This window comes from Pteropus medius, unplaced genomic scaffold (genome assembly GCF_902729225.1).
Source record: "Pteropus medius unplaced genomic scaffold, Ma_sr-lr_union100, whole genome shotgun sequence".
Lineage (NCBI taxonomy): Eukaryota > Metazoa > Chordata > Mammalia > Chiroptera > Pteropodidae > Pteropus > Pteropus medius.
This window is the reverse complement of record NW_024350319.1, coordinates 19107006-19121325: the sequence shown is the minus strand read 5'-3', so window position 1 is coordinate 19121325 and position 14320 is coordinate 19107006. Positions and strand designations below refer to the sequence as shown.

At 33.8% G+C, this 14320-nt stretch overlaps 1 protein-coding gene across 1 annotated transcript in view; it reads right to left on the bottom strand.

Moving 5' to 3' along the window:
- Positions 1-14320, bottom strand: part of PKN2 (protein kinase N2) — a 130729-nt gene that overhangs the window by 33557 nt on the left and 82852 nt on the right. The window contains exons 9-10 of the mRNA XM_039838750.1: positions 574-717; positions 205-280 (exon numbers count right to left, since the gene is read on the bottom strand). Coding sequence (XP_039694684.1) covers positions 205-280; positions 574-717 — 220 coding nt within the window. The remainder of the gene's footprint in view (positions 1-204; positions 281-573; positions 718-14320) is intronic.

The following is a 14320-nucleotide window of genomic DNA, read 5'->3' as shown; positions in this document are numbered from 1 at the left end:
TGATGTTGAAGTTGAGTGATGGTACACTGCACTGGTCTCTCTACTTGTGGATATGTTTGAAATGTTCCTTAATAAAAAGTTAGAAATAAATGAACAAATAAAAAACCAAAAAACAAAGATGGCTATCACTTTTTAAAGCATATGTAGAATTTCTATATTTAAGAAAACACTAAGTCACTTAGTATTTGATTTCTTAGTAATTACCTTGTTGTTTTGAAAAAATTTTCTTTTGTCTTTGGAGTTTTGGTCTTCTTTCAATAACTGGATTAAAAAAGGTAACCTGCAATGAAGAAAATTTGAGTTGCTATTAATACAGCATTGGATTTCTGGTTCATGAAATTCACTATACTTCTAAATTTTGAAACTTAAGAGAATCTTGGATATAATTTTGTCTGACTCTCTCATTTTCTAGATGAGAAAACAAACCTAGAGAGGATAAATTATTTGTTTTAAGGTAATACACCTTTTCAGTGCAAGAGCTGAGCTAAAATACTCTTTGTACTTCTATAACATGTTGCCTACATATATAATTTCAATTGTAGTTATGCACATTTAATAAAATATATTTATTACCTCTGCAAATAAAGTACCCTGTGGTTCCAAATAGAGACACATGCCATGCCGTTGGTTGTCTAAAAAATCTTCTAACCTCAGAAATTTTACTGCACACAGAGATCGCCAATCACGCCAGTAAACTGAAATTTCCAGTTCACGTGACTAGGATAATTAAAAAAAAAAATAAAGAAAACAGAGAAGACATCATTGGACACACATTTAAATAAAATATCACAAAAAATATAAAATACAAATACAGTAAACAAAGAACACACATGCAATGGTTGTACTATTTTAAAGAATGCTTTTCAATATTTCTCTATAATAATATTACTTTAATGAACATATACATTTTAATTCAAAGGAAGAAATTTATACTCTGACAGTGTCCAGATAAGCATTCCCGTTACATAAAGAATATTCAACTGGGAACAACCAGTACAAATGAATGACTACAGAAACTCTTTCCAATCTTAATAGCTGTAATCTTTAGGATTTTTCTCCTTCACGTGGCTGGTCTCACTTGCTGTGCTAAAAGACCTCAGTGCTCACCTCAAAGAACCTATTTCAAACCTAATTTCCCTGTCTTTATGTTAACCAGGAAAAGGTCTGTGAACATTTACTCAGCACTTACAGTGTGCCACATACTGTGCTAAACACTTTAAGAATGTTAGGTCACTTAATCTTAAAAAGAATAGCCCTGGGTAATAGGACTGTTGATAGCAGGGGCCTGCTATCATTGGTAGGAAGCAAAAGGTAAATTTAGACTAAGTTTTATACAAAAAGATGTTCATTTATTATAAAATCAACGAAATAGGAAATAGGAAACGAAATAGGAAATAAGCAAGAACTTGTATGTCCAAAAACCAGAGACAAATATATGGTACTATATCCATATAAGCGTATGCTCTGTATCATGAAAAACAATGCTTACATGAAAAACATTTAAGGTTTTAACAATCACTTATTAAATGTACTTGAAGAACACGGTTTATAAATTGAGGGTCAAGCCATAAAATGACCTCTGATGTTATAATCTATATACATTTTAATTATAAACCACCAACTTTTCCATTATTTTGTTTTTCAGGATTTTGAGGACCACCTACAAAAAGAGATAAATGTTTTTGCCTTTAGGCTCAACACAGTAATAAATTACCTCTTTCATATAATAGCTTTCAATTTATGAACTTATACATCTTATTATGTAAGTTCCTAGTATATAAAATAAAAAATCTTTTGACTTTAAACTAGTTGATGCAAATGAACACAGGAAACACTTATAAAAAATAGAACATGAAAAAAATGATTCTAGACACAATGTACCAGAAGGTCTCAGAGCCAACAGGAAAAGGACTAGAAAAAGATATCTATGGCAGTGACTATGTGAGCCCAGGGCCTCCTACCTAATTTCTTCTCTCTGGTAATCATTATGGGAGAGAATACTTGGAAAGGGAAAGTATGAGTAGAATACAATTATTTTAAGATCAGCAAATGGCATATAAAAGGGGTAGAAGTGAATGCTATAATATTCACGTTAAAAGTAAGTATTTTGGAAACAGTTATTTTGGGAAACAGAATGAAAAATTAACCCAGAGATTGGTAATTGAGACTAGACTGTTTTAGACTAGAGGAGGAGAGGTCTGTTTCTCCCACTGGTTCAGGGAGGAAGACTTTTTATGAATCAAGCAGATACAAGGGGTATAAATGCCGGGGATGGAATCAGTACTTTTTAAAAGTTCTTATACTTTCACACTGCTAAAATAACATTGTACCTTTCTCTGGATGACAAGAAGTCTAATCACCTCATTTGTATTAGCCACTATGGTAAAACTCATATATTGACTCATTTGTCTAACATCTGCCCTCTTTATTCCATGCTTCAAAATGCAGTAAACTAGAAAGGTCTGAGATTAGGGATGGAAGGACATCTTAAAGCCTTAGGCTAGCTTTCCTGAAGTACTATACTGAGGTTTTAGGATTAAAGCCCTTCAAATTTTGTTACTTTGCATAGTTCATGGTATCACTCTCTCCATAATTTAAGGGAGGGGCAGCTGTGAGCTAGAGCAGATTAAGATATTTTATGTCAGTACTCAAACACTGTTTCATGGTACCCCAATCTCTAACATCCAATGTAATTTAAATAGGTAAACAGGAATACAACATCTGAAAAGCAAAGTACTTTCTATGTAAGGAGATGCCACTAACATTTATTAAATTTAAACTGTGAGTGTGGTTGTTCAATTGCTGGAAATTTCTACAAGCAGGTCAGTTTTAAAGCAAAGTACATGCTTGTCGGTAAAATGTCAAACTCTTAAGAGCAACAAAGTTCTAGATAGAAGGAAATCACCAGAACGGCTGAGCAGTATGATCTGACCTAGGTACTGATTGGCAGTACTGAAACTGTCCCAACTTGTGTTTCATTTTCTTATTATGAACTGAACCTAGGATCAAAGAGAAAACTCTGTGGTGGACCTAAGAAATCTGTACGGTTTGAAGTCTCTGCAATCCCTAAAAGTAAACATAAAAAGGTAAGAGACATTGACTCAGCCCTACATGTAGGAAGGGAAGGAAAGCAACAACTTAAAACATGTGTTATGATTTTAAAAACCCAGTACACACCCAGCATAAAAAGAACAGAAGCACAAAGAAGGTGAGGGTTCCCAAACTGTCCCTAAGTAACTCTGGAGCTATAGAGATATATTTTTTTTCACAAGAAACATCGTGACATCTGAAGGACACCATAAGTTCAGTTTCAACATTAGAACGTACCACATTCTTTCCGATGACACTGTATCTTTGTTAAACTGTTTTCAGCAACTGATTTTTCAACATGAAAGATCATGTTGAAATCATGCTCAACATGATTCCAAGCCTTGAGAAATTATATCGTATACAACAGGTAGACATATCCCATTAGTAACTGGATACATAAAAATATTATCTTTTCTCTCAATTAGGACTTAAGTACTAAGTTAATAACGACTTCTTTTTATTGAGGTATAATTAACAAATAAAACTGTAAGATATTTAAAGTATATATTGTGATGATTTGATATATGTATGCATTTTGAAAGAATTCCTCTCATCTAGTTAATTAACATGCCCATCACATCAAATATTTTATATATTATATAATTGGTGAGATTATATATAGAAATATATTTCGTGAGAACATTTAAATTCCATTCTCTTAGAAAATTTCATTTATATAATAGTGTCCAACTATAGTGGCCATGTTGTACATAAGATATTTAGACCATATTCATCTTATAGCTGAATGTTATACCTTTTGACCAACTTCTCCCTATTTCTCCCACCCTCCAGACTCTGGCAAACACTTTCCATTCCGTTTCTATGAGTTTAACTTTTTTTTTAGATTTCACATATAAGTGATACCATGAGTATTTGTCTTTCTCTGTCTGGCTTATTTCACTTAGCATAATATCCTAGAGGTCCATTCATGTGGTCACAAATGGTAGCATTTTCTTCTTTTTTTCACGGTTAACATTCCATCGTGTTTGTGTGTGTACGCTCACACAAACACATCACATTTTCTTTATCCATTCATCCGTTGATGGACACTTAGTTTGTTTCCAAATCTTGGCCATTGTAAATCATGCTGCAATTAACATGTGAATGTAGATATCTCTTAGATATCCTGTTTTCATTTCCACTGGATATATACCCAGGAATGGAATTGATGGATCATGTGGTAGTTCTATTTTTAATTTTTTGAGAGATTTCTATACTGTTTTTCATAGTGGTTGCACCAATTCACATTCTCATCAACATAAGGGTTTTTCTCCTCATCCTCATCTATGCTAATCTTGTCCTCTTGATGATAGCCATTCTAACAGGTATGAGGTGATATCTCATCGTGGTTTGGATTTGAACTTCCCAGATGATTAATGATTTTGAGCATCTTTTCATGTACCTGTTGGCTATCTGTATTTTTCTTCTTTGGAAAAATGTCTATTCAGATCTTCTGCCCATTTTCTAATCAAATTATTTTTTTGTTATTGAGTTGTATGATTTAATATATTTTTGATATTAACCCCTTATCATATAGATAATTTGCAAATATTTCCTCTCATTCTGGAGGCTGCTTTTCCATTTTGTTGATGGTTTCCTTTGCTGAACCTTTTTAGTTAGTAATTACTTCTTAATAAATGGTATTTCTTTTAGCCTAGAGACACACTGTAAAAAAAATTACTGGGACACTGAGGATCCATGAATCAAAAAAGTTTGGGAACCTCTGACAGATGAAAATGAGAGCTAAGCTCCACTGTTGAAAAGAAAAGGAAGGGCAAAAGCAAACTTTCTGTAGCCACTAAAACAGAGAAAATTACTTGAAGCATGTAAAATTTAAGTGCCAAGGAAAGGCGAGATTTTGTAAAGATGCACATAGCAGATGTCACATTAATTGGTCTTCTATTTATTCTACTAATTGATCTTCTGTGGGGTTCTGAGGATAACATAGGCTTGGAAAACATATAAATTAGGGTCCCAGAAGCAAAGAGACTGTATACTAAAGGGGTTTGAGTTTTAAAAATTGGCTATTTATGGAGGTGTGATTAAGGTTAAGGAACTAACAAAGGATGGGATGTGTCTGAGGATTAGCAACAGTAGAAATCTACTATCACCCCTAGCCTAAACAGGCAAGAGGGAGAATCCAATGAGAACTGGATCTTGGAAAACGGACTGTCCAACAGGAGCCACAGATGAACATTACTGTGAAAACAGGGAAGGAGAGAGGAAAACAAACACCCCAACTTCCCTTTCCTCCTGTCCTTAGATAACCTAACAATGCCTCATATTGTAAGTTAGAGCCCAGTAATTCAAGTTCGCAACAATTTGCCCCAGGGGCAAAGAGGAGGACTGAGAAGAGGCACTGGGACAAATGGAAAACCACCACCTAAGGAAGCAGTAGTATCTGTTTTCAGTTCAGGAGTCCAATGAGGGTGATTCTCCAGCTGGAATAAATGTGACAAAAAGAGGATCTTTGGGGAGGATGAGAAACACAGAGAGTAGGAGACTGAGACAATGGAGAACGGAAGGCTGTGTGTGGTCTTTGCTTGAAAACTTTGCATCCTATAGATGTAGGTGACTCTACCCCTTCAGAAACAGAGAAGTAAACAGTTACAATACAAACCAGTTCTGTAGCAGTTATGTATAACTGCTTCCTATATCAATTTACATCCTATGAAAAATTCCAAAGACTCCCTATTATTCCAGACCTTTTTTGCCTGTCTTTATGTATATAGTTCCTATTTCTAATCTTTTCTATCTTACTCCCCAACCAAAATCAATATTGTAATATAATATTTCATAATATTCTTTCCCTTGTACCAATACAAATTCTCTCTTTTCATTAAAGCCAAATTAAACATCCATCTCCTTCACAAAGGCATTCTTGACTAAATCCAGTCTGTATGTTTTTCCCTTGAATTTTTAGATGTAGATAACTTTTTATTTATCCTTCTAGGGTCTTGTGTTCTCAAATATGAAGATTCCTATTTGTCATCAATTCTGGAAAATTCTAGGCCGTTATTGCTTTGGACATGGCCACTGTCCCATTCTATTTCCTCATTCTGGAACTCCACTAAGTGTATTAGCCATTCTCATTCTATCCTTTATGTCTCTTAGTCTCTTTTTCATATTTTTCATCTCTGTATCTGTGTTGTACTCAGGCAACTCCTTTAGCTCCAACTTCCATGCCACTAACTCTCTTGTTATTTAACACATTCACTTAGTTTTCAATTTCACATGTTGTGTCTGTTATTTCTATAGGTTTTATTTGGTTCTTCTCATCCAGCTTCAACAGTTTATCAGCTAATGACCAATTATGTTTCATTGCAATCTTTCCCTCAATTATTCTGAAGCAAATCTCAGATGTCTATAATTTAATTAAATTATTAAAAAAAAAAAAACTCTACCTAGTCTTTTTTGGTTCATTACTCATTCTTTCCTTGTGTTTTTAAATTCTTCTTTTATTTAAATATTTTGAAATTTTATTTTATCTCTGTAACTAATAATCCCATTATCTGTTGCTTTTTACTCCTGGTGGTTATATCTTTATGTATTTTGAATTTTGGTGCAAGCTCATACTGGGCAGAATTCTTCCCTAAGCTTCAGAAACACAGTTTAATAGTTTTTACTGTCTTCTCTCTTCACTTTTTTTTTTTTTTTTAACCCATTATACCACAGATTCTTTTATGGAAAGAACATTTCTAGCTCTTTTGTATTTCTCATAGTGCTAAATGCAGGCCTTGCCCATTAAAGATCAGAAGTAGAATAAGCTAAAATGCCTAAAAACTGTGCTTCAGAACATTGATTTTCTAATGACAGTTGAGGCATGAAGAAATAAATCAGATTCAAATGTGTGGGGAGGGTGGGAGTAGGTAAGAAAGCAGACATTTTTTAATTACACATGTCTTCCCCCTCCTCAAATTCTAATGTACTGTCTATTTAGGAATCTATTTGAGAATCACCGTACCAGCTGGAAAGTGTCACTGTCCCTTGGGTATGTTGAAGTGGGAGAAAATTTGAGAAAAATTGTTTTAATTAAAATAATTTTTGCATAAGTTATTTTTATTTATCTCATTAATACTTAATGAATACCTATACTAAGAACTGTAATGGAGATGCAAAGAGGAGCAATTTATGGCCCTTTTCTCAAACAGTTCATAGTTTTGTTAGGAAGACAGAAATATAAATAAATATTGGCAATAGAGACAACAGGCAGAATGATACAAAAGGGAGAGCGGACCAATTTTTTTCTAAGAAAAAGGTAGTAGAAAGATCAGAAAAGATCGGAATTACTCGAATTAGGTTTTGAGAGATAAATCACAAGATTAAAGGAGAGGACACAGTAATAAGGGAAAAGAATGTATAAAGTTAAGCAAGCATATAGCATGTTGCAGAGAAAGGAAATAGTTTCATGTAGTCAAAGCCTAGAATATACATAGGAATACCTTGGGAAATGAAGATGGGCAGAGATATAAAGGGCTTTGTATGACATGTAAAGAAATTTGGTATTTAACTTGTAAGTTACAGGCTGACACTAAAAGATTTAAAATATAGAGGAACAAAGATCGAATCAGATCAGATGCTATAGTAGTTAAAAAGGGCTTTAGAATCAAGATTGCCCAGTGCTGTTCAAATCTTAGCTCTATACCACTTATTAGTGTTGTGACCTTGGGCAAGTTACTTACCCTTTTTGAGCTTCAGTTTGCTCATCTGTAAAATTTGTATAATAATGGTATCAAGGTCCTAAGGTTACATGAGAACTGAAAGTTAAATATAGTCAATGTTCAGTAAGTGTTTGCTATAATGATGATGATGATGATGATGATGATGATGATGTGAGCCTAAGAAAATCTACACTGGCAGATTCCAAATCTACACTAGATGGACCGGAAACAAAGAGACAAGTTAGCTCGCTATTACAAAGAATACGGGCTCTGGCTTCATATAGACTTGGCTTTGGTGTCAGAAACCTGTGTTGACTCCTGGAACTTTCTAGCTGTGTGGCCTGAGAAGTTACTTAAACTTTCGGAACCTCTGTAATCCCAAACAGTGGTAACAACTGTACATACTACATATGGTTATTATGAGGATTACATGAGACATTAAGCTTAATATGTCTTGTTCAGAATCTATTATAGCAGAAGTTTCATGTAATATATAATGGTAAGGTAAGGAGGAACAGATTGTGAGTACAAATTACTATTTCAAGAATCTTGTCTAGGAAAGAGGGGCCTATCAATAGAGCTAAAAGGAAGCAAAACCAATTTTTTTTTTAAATTGGAAGGAACGTGAATATATGCAGCAAGAATTAGAGGTGAGAGGACAGGAGGACATTAACAAATATAAGTGACAGATGGGATAACTGATGGGACAAGAATTAGGAGATGAGAAAGAATGGAAAATGGAGGACAAATTGAATGCATATAGAATCTTACAGCAAAGAGAGTGCCATCTTTTACTAAAACCAAGGAGGAAGATACAAAAATATTTTTGTAGGTGATAGGAGAAATGTGAGGGAGCTGAGGTCTAATGGTCTTAATTTTAGCTATAAAACAGAAGCAAAGGGGTCTGAGGTGGGGTAGAAGACTTGAAGAGACAGGTAAAAGAAAAGCTGCTGGTAATAGGGTAAAGATCTGAAATGTGAGACAACTTTTACAAGCCTGGCTGAGGTTAAAACTAAAATTTATACAGTAAGAGGTATGATTCAGCAGCATTCAGCAGATCACAGTTGAGAAGTCAGATGGTATGACTGATTTGCTGTTGGGGGCTTCCATAGTAGGTATGCTATAAAGACAAGGTTGAAAGATGTGGTGGGGGCATCAGGAAGAAATGGTTCAGGGTAACATTAGTTTAAGGGTAAATAGAGAAGAAAATGAAATTTGGAAGGGGTTGATGAAACCTTCTTCAACCCCTTCCTGAAGAATAAAGGAAGTGGAATTGTTGATCAAATATCTAGCTTTGTGGCAATAAAGTAAAAGAGCAGAGGAATAACAATAATAACATGAGTTATCATTTACTGCATAACCATTATGTACTACAAGATATCAATCTAGGTGCTTTATGTAGTTATCTCATTTAGTTGAATAAGAGATTTAGTGAAAGTTTGGCACATTGAATTTAAGATTTCAGAACAATTCTTTGCTAAAATAACAAGAAGTAAAGGTATACTGGATTTGAAGTGTTCAAAGAAGTTTAAAATAATAGGTTAAATGAGTTGTTTAGATATACAGATTTTTTTTTTAATCCCCCATAATAATGGCAGATGTTGGAGTCAAGAATCAACGTCCTTAAAGAACACTGGAGAGTACCTAGTAGTCAAGAGATGATAGGAAAAAAAAGTAGACAGTTGAATATATAGTTTGTTGTCTCAGAGGACTCACATAGCCTCAAAGGAGGATATGACTTGTCATTTGATAGTAGTAGAATTCAGAAGCATCAAGAGGTAAAAGGGTAATTATATCTCCATTATAAATTAAAAAACAGCATCTCAGATTAAGTAATATCCTCTATGTTAAATGGCTCATACATGGAAGAAACTAAAATGTCTTTGTATTCCTATTTTATGGCTTATTCTGTATTAAGATGCTTTATTCCCCATTAAAAAGATGTTGCATGTATTTTTATCCTTTTATGGGAAGAAGAACATCTTTCTCATTGCCATAGTTTCTATGAAAAAACATTCATTTTCACTTTCCCCCTAAATATCCGGGTCTCAGCCTTGACCCTCTTACTTATGCGCCAGCATCAGTTACCTGAAAGAAAACCTTCTTCCTTTTTTTCTGAGAGCCAGGCTGTTAAATGGATACATACAGTTCCCTCATTCCTTAAGTTTTACATGGGTTGGGACCCACAATGATCTAAGGGTCTGAGTATAACTACATTGTTGCTGCACATGCAACCACACTCTCAAATATCAGCTTGTTTCAGTAATAGAGATGAGATTTTATTTTCCATTAGTCACGTCTTTGTTTCTTTGAAATAGTTCATAACTCAGGCAGGGAAAAGTCCCATAGACGAAACTTCCAATCATTTTTTTAGTGCCTCATTCTTAAGACAGCTAAGGATGCTAGACATTTGACCAACTCTGCAATATGATAAATAGAGATCATAAAATAGATCTCAGAATAAAGATAATTCAGGGAGAAGAAAACTTTAAACTGATATCCTCGATAATGTAAGGGAAGATATCGTCCCCATGAAAGAAAAAGAGGATATTAAACAAAACGAAGAGTGAACTTTTAGAAATTAAAAATGTGATATCAGATATAAACTTTTAAATAAAAGTCTTGGCAATAAAGGTGTCAAAATTTCCTAGAAAGTAGAACAGAAAGGCAATCTGATAGAAAACAGACACGAGAAAATCAGAGGATGAATCTAAGAGGTTCGACTTGCAAGAGAAGCACTGAAAACTGAGCAAGAAATTGTCAAATAAGTAATTTCTCAGACTGAAGCAAACTATCAAACTAAAGGTGCCACACAGTTCCCACTACAGAGAATAAAAACCACCTATCCCAAGTATACCACTGTGAAATTTCAGAATCCCAGGGGAAAAGATAAAAAATCTTAAAGTCATTCAGAGAGAAAAAACAGAGCAAGATCAAAGATTAGAAATCAGAGACATATGAGAATTCTCAACTATAATACTGGAGAGCTAGAAAATGATTACGTAATTACTCAAAATTCTTAATGAAAATAATCTCAAACCTATAATGCTAGACTCCAAATATGACAGAATAAAGATGTTTGCAGATATGCAAGATCTCTAAAACTTTCATTCACCTTTCTCTCAGAATGTAAATGGAGTATATGATGATCCACCAAAATCAGGAAGACAAGGAAGATGAAGGAGCAATTTAAAACTTCAAATGATCAACACAGAAAAATGGAATTCTCCAGATGATGGTGAAGAAGAGTCTTAAGATGAAAGCTATACAACAGCCATTTAAATAGAAGCAGAAAGATGTAAGGCTCCAGGAAGGATGTGAAGGAGCGGGCCACGAATTACTGATAGCTTACCAGACGTATCTGCCTACATACAGTTGTTTTAGAGTCCTTCTGGGTATTTTGGTGATAAACAATAGGTACGTACAAAACTAAGCAAAGCAAAACAAAATAAATAAGCAAAAAAAAAGAGGCATTAATTGGGTCAAAGGGAGGAAAAAGGTACCAAAAAGGAAATGTAATCATAGTATAGAGTATATTTCATTTGTAAATAATATTTAGATAGTCATAATATTACATGTAGACACCAAATTATTGATTTCACCGAATTATTTGGGAGAATGAGGAATGAGTATGGGTAGTTTAAGAGAGTTAAATTCTAACCTTCTTTAATGTAGTATGAATAGATAATTTCTGAAAATTTGAAACCAATAAATAATAAGAATCCCTTGAGTTCTCTAATAATCTGTCCTCTATCCTACACCTCAGCCTTTCTTCCCACTGTCATACCAATAAGTGCAATCTTTCCAGTCTCAGCTGTCTGAATTCTCTTTGACCATCACCTCCTAACATTCTAGCTCACTTTCTCTAATACCTCAATATCCAGCCCCACTGTTACTTTCAATCTGTTAATCCTACTATCTTTTTATTGGCTCTCAATCTCTCCAGTCCTCTCTTTGTCTTTTCTCGTTGACCAGTGAACATTTTCTAATTACTCTGCTTTTAACAGCATTGATTTCCTGCTAAAATCTTTCTAAGTTTCAGTTCTATGGACAGGGCACATCCCAGTTTCTAATATTGATAAAGATCATTCTCTTGTACATTAGTAAAATTAATCAAAATGAAATGTGAAAGGGAAAAGGTTAGATATAAAGGCTTAGTGTGCCCTCTTGCTTTTTATTTCAATCTCTATCTCTCATGGGAGAATTAAACCATTTACAACAAGAGAGCTGGGGAATTCAGAAAAAAATGAGAAACTATATAGTATTATGTTTATAATAAACATTAACAAAGACTAAAATTTATAAGAAAGTATAAAAGGCTAACCTGAGAAGAACAGAAAGAACACAGAACTGATAGCAGACTTTGTTAAGAGTTCTGGGTTATACTTTAGGCTAGTTATTTAACCCTTAGGCCATAATTTCCTTATTAATCTGTAAAATCAGGGGGCTAGATTAGATTAGCAATTTTCAAATCTTTTTTTTTTTAAGTGGCAAATTCCAAATGACACTTTACCCAGAAACCCAATAATAACAACAAAAAAAGTCTCTGTGATGTCTCCTGAGATAATTCAGAACTCTGAGCTCCCAGGAACATAATTTGAACTTTTCTAGATCATTCTAGAGCTATGCCATTTCTAGAGTAACTCACAACTCTTAAAAGACCTACGAATCTTTGTATCTTGAACAGGATAGAAATAGTACAGACAACTTAGTTCCACAATGCCATAAAAAAGAAACTTGACATTTCAGGCAAAATGCTGGGTATGAACATGTCAGTTTAAAATAACATTTTCTGTAAACAGTCCTATAAATAAATATTCTATAAATATAAGAAATCAATAGAAGAGTAAAAAACACATGAAAAAGTAAAATGTACTATGGAAACAGAAAGAGTTATCATAATAAGGAATGTAGTTTCTGCCAAAGAGAAGTTTATAATCAAATTAGAGACAAATAACATGCATATTAGGAACCTAGAAGATCTAGTTGGCCTGAGGGATGAATAGCTTAACTTAGCTCCGCAGAATCTTCAAAGTTTCAAAGGGAGGATTACTCCAAATTGGGAAGAATGTCTGATGCCATGAAGAAAAACAATTTTAGGTGAAGATTACAATTGCAAGTAAAGAATAACCAATCAACAGTTATCAGTCTATCTAGTTTTCTAAGTTTGTAGTTTGTATATTTTAAATTATTTTCTCTCTTCCAGGTTTTCAGCATTTTCTGCTGTTTCCTCCTCTGTGCCAGTTTTTTTCTCATTCAAGCAGCCAAAGAGGAATGAATATCCATTTAGAAGGACATGCAAGATCTAGTAACAGCTCTGAAATTTATTAATATGTAACTACGAAGGTTCTCAGTTTCCTAAGGTATAAAATGATCATAAGACATTTAATTACTTTTAGGTTCCATTTTAAATATATAACCCCGTAACGCAATAACCTGGATACCAGACACATTTTCTAAGCAGACATTTCGCCTCTAACAAAGATTCTTTAAGTTTCATTTTGATCATATCACTCATTAAAAATTCTAAATTACTTTAAATAGGCTCTAAAATGAAAGGAAATGACATTCAACCAATTAATTTTCCATTACCTAACATGCTCTTCTATTATTCTTCAATCCATAGCCACATGTTAAAGCCTAGGGCTAAAGAAAGAACTAAAATCATTGAATGGCTAAAATGTGCCAGGCAAGGCAAGGCTTTAATACACTACCTCAGTGTTCTTTCCTAACGGTCCTCTGAAGGTTATATTTTACCCCCATTTTAGAGATGGTAAAACAAAAACTCAGCAGTTAAGGTTATGTAACTTGTCTACTATCAAATAGCTAATAAGTAGCAGATAGACAATGGACCTAGTTTGTCTGGCTTGAATGCCAAAATTATAGCAAACCTATTACATTAAAAATGAATGAAAACTGAGAGAAACATTTTATGGTCATAAATATTTATATGTCTTCACACTGTTTAGAAAGAAGACACAAATATAACAAGACATGAAGACTATATCTATATACACTAATAACCTCAACTATATTTCTTTGTAGTGGGCCTGACTGAATTATATTGGTCTATTTAAACAGCTAATTTATAGCATGTAACTGCTATTTCTTCTCCTGCCCTGAAAGAGAAACTATGAGTTGAAAAAAATCTTAGAAGTGTAACTTTTTCCTGATATAAGGGATTCCCTTAAAGTCTCTCTTAAGTTGCTCATTCAACTTTAAGAGAACTTTCTACTTCCTATAGCAGTCTGTTTCATTTTTTAACAGTATTATTCTTTGTAATGAAATGAAACCTGCTATCATTTGACTTTTGCTTTGTCCTCCATAGCTACGAAGTATACCGTCAATCCAGGATGGAACATGTACTACAGCCTGTCCTTTCTCCAAACATTTGGCAAACATTGCTACTTGATCAGTATAACTTTCTCTGAAAAATAGGACCCATTTAGTAAATCTTAACAATGAGCTCTGGAAAAATCACTACCAATTGATTAGAGTTGATACATGCAAACTGAAATCTTATTGCTATCCATAGTCTATTCTTTTTGTACATGTTCCTCTTTTTAACT